At 34.6% G+C, this 22,656-nt stretch overlaps 1 protein-coding gene across 1 annotated transcript; it reads left to right on the forward strand.

The window, feature by feature from the left end:
- Positions 1 to 8,530: 8,530 nt before the first annotated feature.
- Positions 8,531 to 17,336, forward strand: LOC118741567 (protein split ends-like; the record flags this gene model as incomplete). The annotated part of the gene is made up of 5 exons (XM_036473566.1): positions 8,531 to 8,692; positions 8,810 to 9,044; positions 9,119 to 9,529; positions 9,598 to 9,947; positions 10,012 to 17,336. Coding segments are annotated over 5 exons (1,446 nt in total), but the record flags the coding sequence as incomplete, so codon positions are not given.
- Between the last annotated feature and the right edge of the window lie 5,320 nt (positions 17,337 to 22,656).

The following is a 22,656-nucleotide window of genomic DNA, read 5'->3' on the forward strand; positions in this document are numbered from 1 at the left end:
AATGTAACATTCTTAATAACATTTTTAACAGTCTCCATAAACCATATATACATTACTTTCCGATAGGACTGATAGTTTCTGACAAATTAATTAATCATTCCAGTTTTTTTTTTATTTTTTTAAGAAAAAGTGTAAAAAATCTAACTTTAACAGAAGAAAAATAACAGGTTCTGTTGCAAATTTTTGCATTTGTGCTAAAGCCTGTTCTGTTACAAAAAAAAAATCTTTCATTCCTGCTCATTTTTCATACAAAAAATCTTTGCGTATTTTAATTTGACCACTCATTACTTCTTTATTTATAACTCGCTTTCCTTCATTAGTAACTTGATTTTTTGATGTGTATACATCTTTGGTTTCGGTTGGGGTTAAATTTGCGAACCTGTAACGCATAGGCCAGCAGAAAATTTCGAAGGGCTAGCATCCCAGTAGATAATTTCAGGAGTTAAAACTCCTTCCGAAAGGCCTTCCTGAGAATGAAGAGGCCTTCCACTCTACATTCCTTTCTGCTTTCTTTTTTGTATGGAGTGGCACAAATTGAAGGCCTCCCTCTTTCGCTACCGTTAGAAGGCCTTCCAGAAGGGCTTTTGCAGGACGTGCTTCAGAAGGCCTTTTGGACAAGGTCTTTTAAAGTTGCTTCTTTAATTTATACAAGTAATTTTTAGCAAAAAAAAAAACTATTTTATGATTCAATGATCGGATCTAAACCAAATTAGTACGGGACCACCTCTGAGACACTACCTTTCCGCAAAAAGAATTATCGAAATCGGTTGACGTGGTCCAAAGTTATGCGGTAACATACATAAAAAAACAAAAAAAATATTCCGACGAACTGATAACCTCCTCCTTGGAAGTCGGTTAAAAATTCATACATCTTTGAAGTATTTGCTTAAGGTTTATATCAAATTTGTGTTATTGCAACTTAAAATGTTTATTAAAATTCATTTGTAATGCTAAATAATATAACTTCCCAGAAGATAATTTAGGTAGACCTTCTTAAGTGAAGCCATTCTAAGAGGCCTACCCAAGAAGGGCTGAACAAGTACTTCCTTGCATGCCTTCTAGAAGGGATTATCCATTTACAATTTACGCGAATGCATAACTTTATATTATTTAGCACTACAAATGAATTTTAATAAACATTTTAAGTTGCAATAACACAAATTTGATATAAACCTTAAGCAAACGCTTCAAAGATGTATGAATTTTATAAATTAAAAAAGCAACTTTAAAAGATCTCCTCCAAAAGGCCTTCTGAAGCACGTCCTATAAAAGCCCTTCTGGAAGGCCTTCTATGGGTAGCGAAAGAGGAAGGCCTTCAATTTGTGCCACTCCATACAAAAAAGAAAGGAGAAAGGAATGTAGAGTGGAAGGCCTCTTGATTCTCAGGAAGGCCTTTCGGAAGGGCTTTTAACTCCTGAAATTATCTACTGGGTTTATGCATTCGCGTAAATTGTAAATGGATAAGCCCTTCTAGTAGGCATGCAAGGAAGTACTTTTTCAGACCTTCTTGGGTAGGCCTCTTAGAATGGCTTCACTTAAGAAGGCCTAACTAAATTATCTTCTGGGATGTGTATTGCAGCAGCAAATTTTTAATTTCATTAGAAGCGCCGTGCTATTGCAAATGGTTGCATACATTTATGCATATGCGGAGTGAGAAGAAATGCGGTACAATTGATTATTATGTACTTCCGATTATGCAAACTCTGGCCATGCATACGGCTTTGTACCTATATGTATACATACATATGTATGTATGAACTCATCTGTTGAAGCTGGTTTTGATATTCGTAGATGGTTTTAGGCATATGTTTAGTAGTCTATTGATAAAAAAGCAAGGCGAAAATTAAAAAAAATACTGAAATCATTTTAACTGGGACCGTTGATAACTGATGAGCATACATGAATATATGTATAATATACATATGTATAGATAATATAATAGCCCTGATCCAATAGATACTTTCCGTGCAAAATCCTGTAAAAATGTTAAACAGCAAAATCACTCTCTGAAGTGAGAGTAAAAGTGAGTAACAGCAAAAAGTACGGGAACAAAAACAGCATCGGGTAAAATCTTGCAACTTCATTCTCTACACAACTCTCCAAAAATCGCTCTCATTTACATGAACCACAGATTATATTCCGAAAAGAAAAACTAAATTTAGGAATATGTATATACAAATAGAAATGCTCAAACTAAAAGCTCAAACACAGTAATTGATGCGGTGTTTTCAAGATATTTTAACGTCCTTGAGTCACAAATATATACACTTATCATATTTTATCAATCATACCGATAATTTCATCCATTAAAAGAATTAAAAATGAAAATGAATAAAAAAATTAAATAAGCAAAATGAATAAAATTAATTGAAATTAATGTTTAATTTCTAACCTAACCTACTTGTGTATGTATGTAACTGAATCGCCTAATAATAGCTTTACATATAAAAAGATTATCCACATTCTCGAGCTTAACTCCCTAATCTGTAATCAGAAAAAGAGATTAGCCATACAAAATTATAATTATAAAATTATCCCAGATTAAACTGATAACTTTTTGGTGTCCAACCTAGTTTTATCGATTATACTTGCGAAGAAGAGGAGAAATGTCAAATGTAAAAGTAAACAAAAATTGACGCTAGTAAGGAAAAGAGGTTTGTAAAGGTATTTTTAATAAAGTATTCAGTTAAAATATATTTAAACAGCATAATATGTGTAGCTGAAAAAAGTGACCACGGTGGCACATAGAAGTTTAACTTTTCCTCGAGTTGTGTGAATAACAAGCACAACCAATTTGACAGTTAATGAGCTTTGATTGAGATTACATTTATAGGTAAACGTACTTTTTTTTATAAATCGATAACAGCCGATAAATTGATACCATTGCACATATGTATATGTAAATATGTATATCGCAGTCGGTAAATTGGAGACAATTTTTGTTATAATTTGTTAAAAAAAACTAAGGTAAAGCCTCCCATGCCCATATGATTATCATAGCTAAGAAATAGTTTTTGTTTTTTTTTTTTTGGATTTGATTAAGTTGGTAGGAACTGTCAGATCGCACACACCAGGTTATTCGTCTTTTTTCTTTATTTGTTTCGTCGATTGTTGACAGCATGTGGCGAGGCGCATTAGTATGACAGCGCCTTGATGTGGTTGCAGCAAAAATTTGTGAATTCCTCTTAAAACTTCAGGTTATACGTCTTCCTTCATTATCTGCATGCTTGAATGTGACCGCATATAGTAGAAGCAAAATAGCATAACCTCTTAACTAGAGGGTCGATATTGTATTGATACTTGTTTTTGTATCATGTGTGAATAAGTAAAAAAAAAAAAAAGGAGTGTGGTGGACGGCATTTTCACCACAGATAAACCACTTCAGTAATAATAACTATAAAATATTAAAGTTTTGCTTCTATTTTTGTTAAAAAGTTAGAAAGTTGCGTGATTCTGCTCATGTTAAAACCGTGGAACAATTGACTGAGGTTATTACATTCTTGAAATATTTCAAACTCAGCTCGAGGCTCATTAAGAAGAGGGCATTCAAAAATTTGGTGAATGTAGCTGTCAAATTGGCCACAACCACAGACATTTGAGTTTAGTGCATTTATATTGTAAAGGTATTCTGTGTCATATGTACGTCCAGTGAGAATTCTGTTTATAAGTTTTATTTTTTGGGCGCTCAATGTGCATTTATGAAACCAAGTCTTTTGGTACGTCTATTGAAAATCTCAGTAAACAAATTGGGCTTATTTCTAGAGTACTCTAAGACTCTCTCATACCAGTTATCTTTTATTTGGTTGTTAATTAGTCTAAGAGCTTCGTCTACCGATAGATTTACTTGCATTACGTTATTACCACCCATGGCAGCTCTTGCAAGCTGATCAGCTTTTTCATTCCCCGGTATTCCTTTGTGACTTGGCGTCCACACAATTTCAACCCTTTCAAAACATGCTTCCTTTATTACCTTGTGTATCTTATAAATGACATGATTGTTGGTGTTCTCCTTTACCAGCAGCTGGCAAGCAATTAAGCTATCCGTGAATATCGTAATTTTATTTAGGGAGTTATTCTTTGCAATTTCTAGAGCTCTGTAAATAGCTACCATTTCACCGAAACATGATGAAGTTTTACAATTGAGCTTAAAGGAAAATTCTTTTCTATCAGTGTGACAAAAGATCCCGCAGCCAGTGACACTAGGGCCAATCGACGCATCCGTATAATAAATAGTGATATTTGCTTTCTCATAGTCATTCATTATCTCTGCATAAATGGTTCTTATACTTTCCAAGGCTAAATTTTCTTTTTTATCAGGTAGTGTCTTGGTGACTACATTAAGATTAGGAGATGAAATATCTTCCTTTATAATATCTACACTGTCAAAGACTTGCCTAAACTCCCTGTAAACTAAGCTGTAAGTGAATTTGACATCGGGATATTTATGTAACGATTCTTTCAGGACTCTGTTAGCTACTATATTGTTTATGAGTTCCTTTGCCGTTAACCATTTGGCTCTATCTTCAGGTGGAAGCTCATTGGCCAAAGCATAAATTAGATTTATGGGAGTGGCAGGTGTTAGCCCCAGGCACCTCCTCAAAAAACGGTTCTGATACGTTCTGATTTTATTGTTCGTGGTGTTTGAGCAGTAAGCCGTTGAGGACCTGCAATACTCGATCTTGCTCCTAACAACTGCTTTATAATAGTTCAGTGCAATCTGTGGGCGCAGACCTGCTTTAACTGTAGTTATCGATTTGAACACGTTGGAGTTCGCTCCAGAAGCCTTTATGACTTCACCATAATGCTCACTTACAGCCAACGACGCACTTATGTATCTTTCCGAAAATTTAATAGATTTAACCTGCTCAATACTTCTGCCCTGACATACTATCTGAAAAGTTGATCGGTTCCCCTTGCACAAATACATAAATTTCGTTCTTGCAGGATTGAATGATAAGTTGATTTCTTCGCACAAGCCCCAGATATCCATCTTGCTTTGTAGGTTTTCAACCATTGTGTCCACATTTTTGGAGTAAGATACTATTATAAAATCGTCCGCAAATTGATAAATAGTCGTGTTATTGGCCCGTAGTTATAGACAAGTTAGAGGCAGGTTTTAACATTTAAAATTGTATATAAAGATAAACACTCTTTTAACACTATCATAGTCAACTTAAACGACCTTTTAACTTTGAAACGGCGTTTTAAATTTAAAATGAGGTTGACGAGGTTTTAAAATCTTAAAAGCGTACTCTAAGTAGACGTTTTCCTGTCAAAATTTGCGGAGTATATACAAAAATGGTCTTAATTTGAAGAATATGCTTCCCAATGAAAGGATATTTCGAGATTTTGCGATTTTGCATGATACAATCGCAACCAGAAATAGGAAAACATACAAGGAACGCCAAGATCCTTTTCAAATGAAAAAGGAGTACCGCAAGCTGGTCTTTTCAGCAGTAGTCCAATGAACTTCACGAATTCTTTTCACTTCCTATAAAAATTAAATTATTTACGTTAATAAATTATATTTTACAAAAGTTTGTTATTTAGGATGGTGTTACGCAGAAATTTTGTTTGGCAAACTGCGTGCAATTGTTGTTGCAACAAACTCGGAGAGAGCGAGTTTGGCGACTCTCACAGCAAACTAATTTTGTTTGGTCAAACTGCAGCGAATTCGGTGTTGTCATATACAAAAATTTTAAATTGTGCGCGTTATGTACATCTGAAATTCTCATTTCGTGTTGGCAATAGCCATGAAAACCATAATGAACGTGCAACCCTGTGCCAAACTCGACATAACCACCTCCGAGCAAACTAAGCAGCCGCCATTTAATTTGGCAAACAAAAGTTTGTCTGCATAACACCGACCTTACTTACACAGTTTACACAGGGTGAACTTGCTAAAATAACAAAGTTTTCCTAATGCCGATTGGTTACTTTTTCATTTTATATTAATGACCCTGTTTTGTGTCAATCTAGCAAAAACCTGACTCTAACATGTCTATAACTGACTAAAACTTAAAGCCTGCTCTAAACTTAAAGATTAATTTTAACTAGAAGAGGTTTTAACTTTAGACTATAACTACGGGCCATTGTCTTTTATGGCGTGGAGCCCCTTTGAGTATAAATTAAACAATAGAGGTGATAGGCAGCTGCCCTGCGGCAAACCATCCTGTATTTCTTCTGTTTCTTTTCCTAGCTGAAGTGTTCTTTTAGACAAGAAATTGGTAATCCATACCACATATGACTCATGTACACCTGCTTCCAGCATGTCACTTTTAAGTTGGCTGACCTTGGCACAGTTGTATGCATTTCTAATATCGGTTGCACAAAGAGTTACTTTATAGCCCTGACTTTTAAGTGTAGCTACTTCATGTAACAACTGGTTAATACACATTGTCGCAGATCTTTTACGTCTATATGCAAAGGAATTACCAGGTAAAATGTTATTCTGTCCTTGATGCAGAGATTGATGCATTTGAGGAAAACGGGGATCAAGGCAATCGGCCTAACACTCCCCAGCTGCTCACTGTTACTAACTTGCTGTAGAATTTGAAAAAGCTCCGAAATGAGTTTTTCCATTTGTGTTACCTTTCCCTTCAAGTACTCAGGCTTTTCAAAGACTGGTTGAATTTGTTCCCTTTCTCTGCCTACTCTCGGGGCCACCTTTGGACTTTTACGATCTGATTGGCCAGCTGGCGGTAGTTTGAGCACATAACTATATCTATGTTTAGTAAGCCTTTTGTTAACAGTAACATCTCTACTCCTCAGATTAGTGTTTTTACCAGAAATCGGTGGAAACACTTCTTCATCTACTGCAAGCGCCTGGATTTGGTTTTCCCTGTCCGGAAAGTAATTTTGAATGGTCTCTCGCCTGGATATCTTTTTGACGGCTTTGATGTAGTTGATCTCATGCTCTTTTTCCCACTGATTACACTTATCTTTCTCACCCGATACATGATCAGCACTCCCGCATAAAATGCACTTTTTGATACACGTTTGACTGTCACATTCAGAACCTCCACATTTGATACACCTTTTCTTTGATTTACATGCCAATTGAGTATGGCCGAGTCTGCCACAATCTAGACATTGGCGAAGTGGTGGTATAAAAAAGCCAACCTTCAGCTTAGTGTAATCAAGTACTATGGAATTTGGAATATCTTAACCAATGAACCCAATCTTAATTGTAGTTGTAGGAGTGAAACCGTTTTCACCATCCCTACGCTTAAAACGCCACACCGTATTTATAGGCACAGAGGAGATCGCATTGTTTTTAACTTCAGAATCGCTATATGAGGTAGGGATGCTCCTAACTACCCCATAAGTTTCTATAGCCGACCTAGGCACAAAGGGACGCAGGCCAATACTCTTGACTTTGTCATTCAAGACAAAATTGTTAGCCGAAGCATATTTAAGAAAAACCACTAAATAAAGTGTTTTACCAACAGCCCGTATCGAATCAATGTCTTTAATTTTCAGATGTTTGATTCCGTCTGCAGTGTCAAACCATTTCCGATTTTTTCGTTACACATCTCCTTACACATAGATGAATCAACCAAAACAAAGTAGGCACCTGAGAAATTGTCTGGGTATAATATCATGTCATCCACTGTATTTTTGTTTTGTCCGTTTTCACTTATTTTCTTTGTAATGTCGTCTAGTCCGTTTTCATTCATTGCGTTTGTAGTGTTGTCTCGCTCATTTACACTTGCATTTGCAAAACTGTCTTGTCCGTTATCCGACGCCACAAAAGACGCCTCACTAACCGTTGCAGTTCCGTTATATTCAACGCACATAGAAGAGTCGCCATTTTCACCAGCAGCAAACCCAACCTCTCTGGAAGTACAGTCTACAAAATTTTTTTCCAAATCTTGGCCTTTAAGTGACCTGACAAGCTTTTGTTCCCTATCTCTCTTGAACCTCTTGCCTCTTGCAAGGTTTGAGTTCACTAGCGAGTCAAAATCCTCGGCCGACGACGCCCTCGACAATGATGTCGAAGACGCCATGCCGGCTTTGGCTTTTCTTGCTGCCGTAGTCGACAGCCTACCCAAAAATTTACAGCACTACTCACAAAAAGTCAATTTTTCCACAAGTAAAAGGAGCAGAATCACTCACCTGGATTTATCCTAGTAAAGTGGTGACTTTACTTAGACCTTCAAAATTAAATTCTGCAGAAATCCACTTTAGGTGTCGAAACCTTCAAAAGTACCTCCACCTTAATTAAAAAATCACACTTTGTGTAGCAAATAAATTCACTTGCACATACAAGCAAAATTAAATAATTATTAAAATAAAACCACTTGATTGAAACACTTGTAAGGTATGCGCCAAAAGAAAGTACAATTAGGTCACTTGCGCTTAGCACGTCCACTCACACTCGAAGTTGAAAAAGGAATGGAAATAGTTTTTCGCATTTTCTGACAAACGTGTAATTTTGATAAAAGGGAGTGAGAAGTGGCATTCTAGTATAGTTCAAAACAATAAAAATGTCTCCAGTTGAATAAGTACACTTTTTTAACTTGCTTAAATTCTGATTATTGCAAAATTTTATAAATCTGTAAATGTTATTTGTCGTCATATCCACTTGCGGACGCAGCATGAAATCAGCAGCTATTGCGCCAATGCTTCTAGTTCGCGTACAACAAAAAGTCCACCGCCCGCGCATCAGCAAGCCTCGCCCATAACACCGGTAAACGCCACACTTATGTATTCGCCTGTTTGCCCTTTTTTTTTATAGTTTTGAAGTTGTTTTATTATGAAATTTGTGTTCAAACGCAAATTACTAATTAACATTTCTATTCAACAGAGTGAATCCAGCTTCCCGGTTGGTGGAATTCGCGGTGTTCCAGCACGTGATTCGTTTATCATCTACCAGCACATATTACGCAATCAACAGGAAACTATCAATGCTTCTTTGCGTGGTGAGTTCGACGAAAAAATACTCGCTGGTAGTCCACCATTGGAATTGCGACGACCGGGTAGCGTGCCACGTACGATCGCTGTGCCGCATGGACTACAAAGTCCACAAGACCGTGCCACAGGTACGTTATATAAATATACTTATACGCATTTCTAATTTACAACTTACGCCTTAATATTTGCTTCAATTCCACAGATTCGCCACAAGTGGCTCAAGTATATGTACACAACACCCGCATACCACATCCGCATTACACTGAGCGCGCATTCTACGAGGCGGGTCGTCAATTGCCGGTCGAACCACCACCAGCTCATCGTTCAGCTGCAGCGCATAGTGTTGTGGCGCCACCACCGCCGGTCGCCGTGCCACCACCAGTCGCGGGAGCAGCCAGCCCATTCATTGGCGGGGCACCTACGACAGTACAGCCAGCGTCAGCGGCAACAGCAGTGGTAAACACTACAACTGGTGGCGGCAACCTTAATGTACAACCACCATCAGCTGCCGTAGCACATCTGCATTCCGCACAACGGATTGAGCAGGACCGCGAGCAGCGCGAACGAGAGCAACAGCAACTGCAGCGTGAAAAAGAACGTATTGCAATTACACGTAAGTGGACTTTTCCGCGCACACTCCCGCAATTATGAAATCACCAAAACTTTTTCTCACCACACTAGCCTCCACCGCAGATACTTTGTCTTCTGCTGCTGGTCAACCACCACAAACCACAACTCAAACGAGAAGTCTGCAAGTAGCGACACCATCCCATGCCAATCCACAAGTGACACAACCGCCATCAGCTGACTCACTGCTCACACTCCTGCAACGCTATCCAGTCATGTGGCAGGGTCTTTTGGCACTCAAGACCGATCAGGCAGCAGTACAGATGCATTTCGTGTTCGGCAACCCTCATGTGGCGCGTGCCTCGTTGCCCTGCAACCGCGACGGTAGTACACCGCCGCTGCGTATAGCTCAACGCATGCGGCTGGAGCAGACACAGCTAGAGGGAGTGACCAAGAAGATGCAGGTGAGTTATAGCAATCAAATACATAAGGCAGAATTTATAATGTTCAAATATGTATTACTTGCAGTTTGAAAACGAGCATTGCATGCTCTTGGCGCTACCTTGTGGCCGCGACCACGCGGACGTTTTGCAGCAGTCGCGGAACTTACAAACTGGCTTCATCACCTACTTGCAACAGAAAATGGCTGCAGGCATAGTAAACATACCGATGCCCGGCAGTGAGCAAGCAGCCTATGTTGTGCATATATTCCCATCGTGTGACTTTGCCAATGAGAATTTGGAGCGAGCGGCACCTGATTTAAAGAATCGAGTAGCAGAAATCGCACATTTGCTGATAGTAATAGCAACTGTCTAAATGCAAAATGAGGTGTACGTACCTAAAGCACCAGTAATGAGTAAAGGTTCAAATGCGCATTGCATTTCAATGCTCTGGAGCGTAAAAGCGGGGCTGTGCAATTGCTTAATCCGGATTTTAAACACCAAAATTACTAGTATCACACTAGCATATACAAACTGGCATATATATATATATATATATACTGACGCGAACAAACAAGTGAATTTGTAACAGATTTCATTACATGGAATGTGACTACATAAAACAATAAAGAAATCTGACTCTAAAGAAGAAGTAATAAGTAAAAATAGGCGCAAAACTGCTGGCGCATAGGAAGATATTTAAAAGGGAAATATAACTACATACAAACGTTATGGAGGAACGAATGTAATTTATTTTAATTAAATGTTTAAAGGATTCTAGCAATTAAGTTCTTTTCGAAAAAATAACATACAAAAAAAAAATATACAAAAAGTGTAGCCCAGAAATCTAATAAGTCGTTAACAGACACCCAATAAGCAAATTCGCTAAAAGCATAAATCAGATGAAAACCAAAACTTTAAATAAGAAAAGAAAAGGGAGACAAAAGTAAACGGATACAAAAAATACAAAACACTAAACAAAACAAGTCTTAAAATGTAAGAGGCGTTAATGAGTGTTAATTTGAAAAAATCTATACAGAAAAAGAGAAACCCGCGCCCCTGACATATAGTCAAATAGGCACAGTAAACTGAACTAAAACCGATATTGAAATGAAGCAAGCAAAAAAGTAAAAAGGGAAAAACTACGCAATACTACGATAATGCGTGCAAGTATTCCAAGATAGGTATTCGTAATTTGGACACGGAGTTATGAGGATAAAAATGAGAATATGAAAATATGAAAAAGTAAAATATTTAATTTTATCAATTTGTTAAAAATGTATATATACAGTTTTTTTTTTTGATTTTCATGCTGCTAAGCAAATTTTTATTACAAGTTTTGTGAATACCTCGTATTATTTTTTGTCGTACTTTTTTAGTTTTTGACCCGCACTTGTTTTATGAATAACATTTTCCTTAGTGTTTCATATTACAGTAATAATAATAAAAAAAAGCAAGTTGAAGGATTATTAATAAACATAAATATTTATTAGTAAGGTTTAAATAATAAACTAATTTACGGTTATTAACTAATGAAAAATTGTAATTTATGTATGATCTCAAATTAAAGAAAAGCTTACTTCTTATTTGCTTTATCAAAAGGAAACAAAAACTAAAAAAAAGGTAACAAACTGATCAAATAGAAACTGATTTTTACAGCTAAAATAAACTTTTAAAAGGTGAATCTATGCGGAGATAACAATGTACAAGGGAGCAAAACAGATGACTTGATAGTAATCCTTTGAGGAAGAGAAGAGGGGTAGTAAGCCAAGCTTAAAGTACCAGCTGAATTGTTTCAATAACTGCACAGAATAAACAATGTACAGAAGAAGCATGTCTGCGTGCGCTGAAGTCTGAATTTATGGCACGGTCGGTTAGGAAAGAAGCGTACGTCAAGTCGGCACTGCCTCGGTTACTTAAACAGTGTTTTCATTTGGCCGGCACTGTTCATTTGAAGGTTAAGTTCTCTGCTCCATTCCGTAACATTAAAACCGGCTAAATGTATGGTCTGATGTTTTTCTGCATACTGTTTATTCTGTGACAACATTAAAAGTGTGAGTTTTTATTCATGCGTGTGAATTCTTTTTTTTTCTTGACTATTATATGTACAAAACGGTGCCACTTTTCCTAATATGTCTTTTGTTGTCAGCACCTTTTTATTCATAGAATTTTCAGTTTGTTATTTATTTTCTTCCTACAATATTTGTCATCTGGCAAGATGTTGGCGAAATTCAGTGCTTAGGTTTTTTTCTTTAATGATTTTTTTTTTTACTGTGCGTATGTGTGTTTAAGTTTATTTTTAATTTTACTAACAATAATAATAAGATTCTAAGAATGCCTTAGATGCTTGTTACATTGTAAGTTCAAATGCCAAAAAAAAATGAAAATAAGAAAGAAATGAGGACATAAGACAAAAAAACTAAAATCAATACCCAACATTGCTTATATAAACATACATACATGCATACACTCACTTAATTATACATACATATATGTGTGTCCATTTAATGTTACACTTAAATTGGAACCTTATCTGGAAACTGTTATGTGCAACTACTTATACATTCAAATGTATGTATGTATGTATTTCCGCTCACGCTCAACTCACTTGTGTGTCACTATTATTTATGTTTTTATTTTTTTTATTTTTGGTCTTGCTTTTGAAAGAGTCTCATACTTGAATTAAGTGGCATGCCTTTCTTAAGGTTCAGTTAGTCTAGACTTAATTTACGTAACGTTAACTAATGTATTGGCTAAAGCAATATATTTTTGTTCCGAAATTTATTGATGTGGCTTATAGGCGGCCAAGTGACTATCAGCTGAAAAGGCAAATAAAAAAACAGAATATTTTCGTTTCTGGCTAAGTTGACGTGTTGAGTAATCATTGATGATTTCTTACGTAAATTAAGTTAAGTCTACACTAACTAGACTATTAGATAAATTCTTTAATTGTTTTCAAGTTCGTCCGTTCTACTTACATAATTTTTATATATATTTTTTTGTTATTTCTATCACTGCCATTTTTTGCGAAATACATACATACGTGTATATTTTTGCTTAGGTTGTACATACAAACATATATTCTGCGTTATTAGTTATATATGTACCCGCAGCTGTAGAAAGGCACACAATTTTATTTGTTTTTGGTTAATCTTCTTGAACGAATAAACTTCTATGCCTTTTGTGGAGTTTATAGAAAGCCGGCCAGCATTCACGCGGAAGAGTGGAACTGAGTTAAATGCCTCGTGGCTTTGCGTCTTGATTAGACTAGTTGTCCAACCCCTTAGCTGTTGGCGGCATATCTATATATTGTTGTAAGACTTCCCAATCAATTCAACACATGTTTTGCTTACCTTTTAGCATTGTTGTCACTGATTTTTTTTTTGTCACAGTTGAATAGAATTTTTCTACCTTATAATTTTTGGTTTTCATTGAATTCTCGATTTTTTTTTTCTTTTTAAGACAACAGTAAAATATAAACTGAACTATGCTGAAAATAAGAAGGAACATTAAAATGCATATAAAACTAAAATTTAAAGGAAAATGGTATAAAGAAAACAATCCTCACGATATCCAAAATATTACATAATATCCCTTTCCCATTATTATTAAACGTAATTCTGGTAATAATTAACTTTGTAAAATATTAAAGTAGTGTGTAAAATACAATATATAGTATGTATGTATATCCATAAATAAATTATGAGTAATGCTAAGCGCTAATGTAAAAAAATCTACAGAATAATGTTATGTAGAGCATCTATTAATACAATAAACTTGAAAAATGAAAGTAACACATAAACTATTTTAAATCTATGTACAGTTAAACGTAAAATTAGTATTTAGTATAGCGTTAGAACAGATTAATTATTACATACATACATATATTCACTAACTGCAAAGCAACTAAAGCTGAGTTAGTCAAATTAAAATTAATGATAATATAAATATTTAACAAAAACAATAAAAGTGTATGAAGCAAAACTTGAAAGAAGCAGCGTTAAAATTTAAAGTTATTGTAAAAATTTAAAAATTAAACCCGAAAAACATCTAATAAGCAAGGTCAGCTAGCGTTAGAGTATTGAAAAAGTCTATGCATACATACATATGTATGTACTAGCACTAGCCCGCTCCGTTAGATGCATACATAGTATATTTAGAAATAATTCAAATATGTATGTTAATACATATGTACATACAGACATACCTACATATATGATTAATTAAAATGAAATACACAAATAAATAAGTTTCATTACTGTACCAATGTACATTTTAAGTTGTAATGCGCAAGAAGTTTCTCTTAATTTTTTTTTGTTTGTTTTTAAACAAAGAAGCAACAAAAGGAAGATCAATAAATTTGTCTGTTATTTTTTTCGTACAACCAATTAAATGAGTTGTTTTTTGTTTAAATCATTTTGATTGTAATTCTCACCTCATTTCATTTGATTTTCATAACACACACACATTCACTTATACATACAAATAAAGATAAAAGCGTGTAAGAGGCTTCGCACGTTTACTAATACCCACTACCCATGCGAACTTAAATTAGTTTATTCTAAAGCTCCTTTATACCATTCCTAATAGATTGGGCCTGTTCGAGGCACGTAATAAAAGCGGCATTACTGCCGTACTGATGAAAAATGGCTACATTGCTGCAACTGGCCAACTGATAATACATTGCTAGAAATTCGCGCAACACTGCGGCTGTGATTGCAACTCGAACAAGCCCCTATTTTTTGTTAGAGAACACTTTTAGGTAACTTAGAGCACTAAAGCTTATGGGTCGATTACGGATAGCAACGCAACCACGGTTCGGTTGCCAGCTGGCAAGAAAATTTCTATTACGAATGGCAACTATCGTCAGTTGCTGTCGAATTATCGATAATCGAAATTTGACAGTTCGACAACCAGCAAGCGGCTGTAAACAAGCTGTGCGAGTAAAATTAAATGATTAAAATAAAGAGTTTTAAAGAAAAAACAGCAATAAAGCTAAGCTCATCACAATTATTTGTTTACGAGGGAGAGAAGTGCATAAACGCGGCCTTAATCAGGCGACATTTAAAGGATAATTCCAATCCTCTAGAGCTACCGCGTGCACTGTAAGCAAGTGTTAATGCTTTCAAGGTTTTCTTTTATTATCGTTTTGTGTTCATTTTCAAAACATATTGAGGACTTCCAAAAGAAGCTGTAGTATAATTGGTTAATAAACAAATGAACCACTTCGTTCAACTTCAATACCTCCACTCATAAAAGCTTGCGCACCTTTTCGATTTTTCGCAGAAGGAAGTGCCACAGCGATGACTTTAATTTGGAAAACTTGGTGTGTCGGTAGTTGATAACCTGAAAAATTTGCAATCAGCGTTCGATTTTGTTTCGCCAAAAGGGCGTACTACACGGGAACTAAAATTTCAAGTTATTGTTTTGTTATTTTCTCCACATTCTGTAAAAGCAAACTGCATTGCAAAATGTTAATATAAAATATATGACACACTTTCCAATTTTCGCTCCTAAACACGCTCAAAAACATTCTCAGCAACCACAAAAATGTACTCGCCTGTATGCACACTTTGTAGCAACTGCAGTTGTCAGTTGAAAGTTGCCAGTATCCATCTGTAATATCGTTTTGGCAACTAGCAACGCAACTGAAGTTCGATTGCTATCGATAATCGACCCATAACTTCTGCTTGACATACCATATATGATATGGGACTGACATTTTTTATTCGTATGTGGAAACTTTTAAAAGAAGTCAGTTATAAAAAAAGCTTTTTTTTAAATTTGAGTTTCATTTGAGAATATTATTAGGTATCAACTTGGGCATCATAAATTTATGCATCAAAAGTTGGAGAATTTTGTTATTTTGTATCTGCTGTGATTTTCAGCGCCGTTAATGTAGCATCTTTCTTGGGCCCATCTTAGGTTCCTTGAAAACTCGGTACTGTTGCTAAACTTACAACAAGAACAATCATTAGATTTTCATTCGGCTCGTTTTTGATTTTTACTTAGCTGCTAATTAGAGCAGAGAGTTGCTATACATATTAGCAACTGCATTTTTTCTACTATTTCTGCAGGTTTTTTGCACACAAGTCTTCAGCTTAAGAACACTTGATAATAGTTATATTCTTAATATACACTTTTCGATTGATAAAAATTATTATTCTTAATATAAACTTTCGATTCAGTGGCGTTGACCATCGTCTACCCAACTAAGGGGGCCGTTGCTATCCATAATCGACCCACTACAGTCGCAATTCTTACAAAAAAAATGTTTCTATTATTTCTTTATAACTTTTATATACGAGTACGTACAGAGATCACAAGTACCCTATGTACATACATACATACATACATATGTATGTAAATCGAAATATTGAAGTTTTGTCGAAAAACATGCGGATAGTTTAAACAGAGCTAAATAACACCAAAAATATCTAAAATCAATCACCTTATACGCACATACATACATATGTACATGCATGCATAAATTACAAAAAATTAAACCCAACAATTAAATACATAGTACATTCGAATATTCTTATATACGTACATATGTAGGTACACACCTAAAAAATAATAAAAATCAGTAGCACTATAGAAAGTTATGTGCATATGTGTGTATACTTGTTTGGAAACGCGTATTAGCAAATATAACATACATAAATCTACAGATACCAAAATAACAAAAATTTAAATAAATAAAAAAAACAATAGTTATGAAAAATGTGAAATTGCAAGCAAAACCCAGAAAAATACCTAATTAACTAAATAAAAAATAGCAAAATTGACGACTTTTAAGCGTAGTTGTTAAAAGCTTAGAAACTTAGCGAAAATATTAAAAAAGTAAAAAAAAGAATTAAAAATCGACGTCAACCCATTTAACTGCAAGTGTCTAAATTTATAAAACGAACATATACATATTAACATACATACATAAATACAAATCATTGGATTCTTCCTCTCTACTGCTCTGTTTTCCCACTTAAAACCCGACTTGTAAAAAACAAAAATTTCTATACATATACAAACATACATACATATGTATAATTTGCCTAGATTTTAAATGCTGCAAAAAGATCTATAATGCATACACTACGTGTATGTAGTAAATTCATGCATACATAAGTATGTATAACACATGTAAATTACACAACATAAATTATATTGAATATTAAATATATGAATAGATTATAAAGAAACATATATACCATATATATATAAAATAGACAGTTATAAAGTCGTGGATATGAAAAAAATAACAGAAAAATTAAGAATAAATATAAAAATGAGAAACTCAAAATATAATAGGCAAACAAATAAGTGTTTTGTGCGTGTTGCGGGAAATCGAGAAACAAACAAACTGTAAATATTAATAATAACTGTATTGATAAATATTATAATTAAATTGACGTAAAATTTAAATGAAATAAATGAAAAAGAAAATATAAAAGCCAATTGCGTTTTCTTTTGGCAAAATTTGGGTTTGTCTAATACATAGGAGCATTTCCCGCCTTACGAAAGTTACATGCGGATACATTTTTTTTCATCATAAAGAAGAAAACGGTCAAGAAAAAAATGTCATTATTTCGTGTGTGTGTCCCATGATGCAATAACGAAAGGTGTTGTACGTTGTGACAACTCGAATTCGAACTTCCTTAGCTTAATCTTGTATTTTGGAAGTACAAGAAAAACGGGAAGAAAAAAAGCCTTTTAGTGGAATAATTACTAAATTTTACACCTTCTCAACAGCGTGCCAATTATCAGAATAGGTATGCAGTGAAACCCGCTTAAGTACTGCCGTCTGTTTAAGCTTGTAAGTTAAGAAAAAGATCTAGCTACATACATCAAAAATTATGTTCGCTTAAGTACCCGCATCGAGAAACTTAAGCGGGTTCTTTTAAGTACCCAACCCGCCTAAATACCCAAAAAAGCAGACATTTTTCGTGAGGTACTTAAGCGGGTACATATATATATGGCTTGTTAGTCTCATAAATTTGTAGATAATTAAAATAATAAAATTAGGCGTGTTTCTATTCACAGGAATATAATATGCTTAAAATTTTTGAGCTGATGAATACCCAGCTAGAAGAGTGTGGCTTATATATAATCCCTTATATGTGCCGTATCACTAAGAAAAGTATCCCTTAAGAATTTGAAATTTTTCCCTTATACTGTACAGGCCAAATAGAGAAATTTATTTACGTGTGATATTTTGTCCCCCTCTTTCATATGGGCTTCTCGGGCGCATATATCAGGGCAGGTAACATCCGTTCACGGATCGAAAACCATACGAAAGAAAATTACGTGATACCGTCAGTCGTATAAGCTGAATGGGATAAAGAGTACGCTCACGTATGTCATAATCCGAAAACGGTGTTTTTACGTGACGAGTAATACGATATCGTATGTGACGATTCGAGCCCAGGTTTGATAGCTGTTGACCATACCAATAATGCCTCATACTCAGTTTTACTAGATCAATTCGTGTTCTCGAGAAAAAAATTTTCACGATCCAAAAATCTGTTTTGTATGTTATTTTCAATAAAATCTAAGGCCAAAATACGATAAATTTTCAAAATTTGGAGAAAAAAGATTTAGCCGCTATATTCAGAGGCATTATTTGTATGGCCAACAGCTATTCGCATTATACGTTTTCTTTGTGTTCCACAGTGTTATATCAGGGATTGTTTGAGGAATCATATAAGGAATTATACATTACGTATATTCAAATTCGTCTCATACAGCAAGCATTGACTACTTTTTAATATTTTATTTATTTGTTTTTGAAATTAAAGATATATTTCAGAATTTATTATTTAACTATACTTTTAAATAAATAAGTTAATGTCCTAAAACTTATTAAAGTCTTTAATTCCACTTCTGCCGGAACGTATTTTATAATATTACTCACATAGATATGAGTGGTATTCGCGCTTCTGTGTATTCGCTGTATCCAGCGTAAGTGTAACTGGACGAGCATGTGGTTGTTGTTGCATGTGTATTTTATGTACCGCTAGCAACAACAAATCACACGCCCATGCAGTTACGATTACACAACATACAACGAATAAACATAAGAGCGATGGGCATTCACAACGGTGTCTTAACTGTCGTATTGTTATTTTGTAAACTTTAAATGGCTAAGGGCGGTATTATCACTTGCGAAGCGAATGAATTTGGCGAAGCGAACGGTCTGGCGAAGCGAATGGATTGGCGGACGCAACTTAAATATGCATTAAGAGTGTTCTTTTTTACCAGCTTGTGGAAGTTCTTTGCATCGCGAAAGCTTTTAATTCCTTCCCTGCCCTTAAATTCGCTCCGCCAAACCGTTCGCTTCGCCAAAATCATTCGCTTCGCAAGTGATAATACCACCCTAAAACTATATACAGTAAAACCCGCTTAAATACCTCACGAAAAATGTCAGCTTTTTGAGGTACTTAGGCGGGTTGGGTACTTAAAGGAACCCTCTTAAGTACCTCAATGCGGGTACTTAAGCGAACATAATTACTGATGTAGTTACATCTTCTTGTTAACTTACATAAATACTTGAATAACAACATTTAATGAAGTATACATAGTCTAAAACCAAAATCGTAGCATTATTTAAATACATAAACAAGTAAAGAAGAACTTTATTAAAAAAAAATACTTGGTCCAATGGTAAGTCATTTATGTTTAAAAAGTCAAAGTAGGACACATCATTTTGTACCAAATTCGAAATGATATTGTTTGCCACTTATGTTCATTTATTAATTTTTAAGATTTTTCAATCAATTAAAACACAGTTCATTTCCTAACAAATATCATATAAACCTATGATTAAGATTTTGTAGAACACAAAAAAAATAAATCATCATAATTTCTTTCTTTTCTTTTTTCTCAGAAGAGTTTTTTGAGTATACAGTTTTATAGCCCATTCAATTTTAGTGTAACAACGTGCAAGTTTCAAGTGGCCAAAAGTTACCGTTGCGGGTTTCACTGTATGTATATTTAGGGAGTTCGTAAGTCATGTTATAAATTTTGACACTCGGAAATAGTTGGTTGTGCTTTCAAGTCTTTAGACATTTATTTAACCCCTCAAAATTTACGACATAAAACAATACGATACTTACGACACCGTTGTGAATATACTGTTATAATATAAATGTATTAATACAACTATATATATATATATTAAAAAATTATATTATATATCAATGTATATTATATTAACGGTATTTTGTAGGCAATTGAAACTTTAGCTTTGTTCTACTAAAAGTGAACTGGCCATTTTATGTAAATTTGAAGAATTTATATAATTTTTGTACAAAGTTTACGTATTTACATGGTTTTTGTTAGAGAATATGCTTTCTTTTTATAAAAAAATTTATTATCTTTAAACGAACAAAAAGAAAACTATCAGTACTGAGGCTCTCATCAAGTGACCTGCAGTGTATATGCACATACAATTCTTACATAGTACTAATATTAATTCAATAACATACTATATACATATCTAGTTTCAATATAAAAAATGTATATACACATTATTAATTTTGTATACATATCTATGTTAATATATGTGATATGTGTGTACATATATTTACAAAACTATATTAATATAATAATAATAATAATAGTTTGGCGCTTATACATAGTATGTTAGTGTTTGGCCGAGCTTCTCCTCCGATTTGTGGCATGCGCCTTGATGTTGTCACACAAAGCGGAGGGACCTACCGTTTTACGCCGACTCCGAATGGCGATTGTATTTTTTTTTTTTATGAGAAGCAGTTTTTCATGGCAGAAATACACTCGGAGGTTTACCATTGCCTGCCGAGGGACGACCGCTGTTAAGAAAAAACCTTTTTTCTATATTTTTTGCGATGTTGCTTTGGCCAGGGCTTGAACCGAGGTGTTGCGGAGTGGAAGCGCTCACTGCTTACCACTACACCACAGCGGCCGACATATATACGTATATGTATATGTAATTAGTGAAAATTACAAATATCGGATCACTATATACTATAGCTTCCTGATTTTATTAATTGATTGCAGGATGGGAACACACTAATACACAGGCGGCGCAGGATCGCAGCACAGCAGAATTGCACACAAAATCTGCGAATAAATGGCTCATTAGGTTTTGAAATAACAAAGAGCTGGTTGCAACTTACTTCAAAATGTCTGCAGGATGATGCACACAATCAAATTCGGCCACAGCTGCAGTTCTCCAGAGAATGCTGCAAATGGAATGGTTCATCAATAAAGTCAAAATAATATGTTGTAATTTACATGTATTAGCTCTTAATCACAATACTAGCATAGGTCGGCCAGGAAAACACTAAGGAAATTACCTAATAATACAAAATAATAATTTATTTGTAAAATATTTCGGTTTTATTACAATACCTACCAAATATCACTCAATTAGAAAACAAATGTCAGCGAAAATTGAATCAATGTAACCATGGTGTAATAATAACAAGGTGTTGTCAGTAACTTAACCTCACTTTTTCGGCAGGTCTATTCCGGTCACGCATTTTAAAGTACTAGAAAAGGTACTAATTATTTACTACTTTTAATCCGTTGGTGCATACTACTTCAAATTAAATGTAGAAAAATGTATAATTACAGGCTTATAAGCCTTAATATATGTTTGTATCGGCAGCTCCACACAGTTTGGACATATATTGTAACTTTAAAAAAGTAAAAGCCGTAAAATAAGACAATTTCCTATTAGACTGTAAATGATATTCTAAATAGATTAAAACACATAAATATCGATAATATAAGCGAATTCCTAATTTAACCATGCCACCACTCTATTCTAATGTATCAGTAGTTCATTTGGCTCAATATTATGACAATGCAGCAAAAGTTATTTAATATAAAAAATTGCCTTTCCATACTATTTTTGTGAAAATTTTTCTCCATTGATAACCACGATATCTTTTATTTTTCTACTTTTTGAGTACAAAAATTATACAAATCCAGCAATTTTAAATATTAATATTGTTCTGAAAACACCAAGTTCTTTAAAAATTGCGATAAAACGAATTACTAAAATGGAGTATTTTAGATACTATTTCCCAACGAATAGTAGTATAAAAATTAAGATCGGCAGCACTGAAAATAAGCATGCCGATCTTGTCAAAATCACAACAAACACGTCGCTACTGACAACACCTTGTTATTATTCCACCATGCAATGTAACTTGTTTCGAATTTTTTCTAATATTTTGGGAAATGTTCAGTGAAATTAGCAAAGAAACAACACAGTTTCCCCTAAGGTAGTTCAAGATGGCGGATTAGAGCGAGAAGTTGAAACGTATAACACCTTTCATTATTGCATCATGATGGCAAATCCACCATAGATCAGGTATTCACAGTACTCCAAATCTTGGATAAGACCCACGAGAGTAGGTTCGCCACGCACCATTGCGATTTCAAAGCCGCTTTCGATAGCACGAAAGAACGTGGTCTTTATTCCGCGATTTCTGGATTTGGGATCCCCGCGAAACTTATACGGCTGTGTATAATGACGTTGAGCAATACCATCAGATATATCTCCGGTGGGTGCTTACAGTAGGGTATATATAAATAAGTTTGTACAAGAAGGCGTGGCACATCCCATTGGCGTGAAATTTTTAAAACAGATATAACTTCGGAACCACAGGTCACATGAACTTGAAATTTGGTGTGAAGATCTATGATAAATGCTTATAGTAAGGTATATATAAGTTCGTTTTTT

The sequence above is a fragment of the Rhagoletis pomonella genome, unplaced genomic scaffold (genome assembly GCF_013731165.1).
Source record: "Rhagoletis pomonella isolate Grant_MI unplaced genomic scaffold, Rhpom_1.0 Rhpom_scaffold_00006, whole genome shotgun sequence".
Taxonomy (NCBI): Eukaryota; Metazoa; Arthropoda; class Insecta; order Diptera; family Tephritidae; genus Rhagoletis; species Rhagoletis pomonella.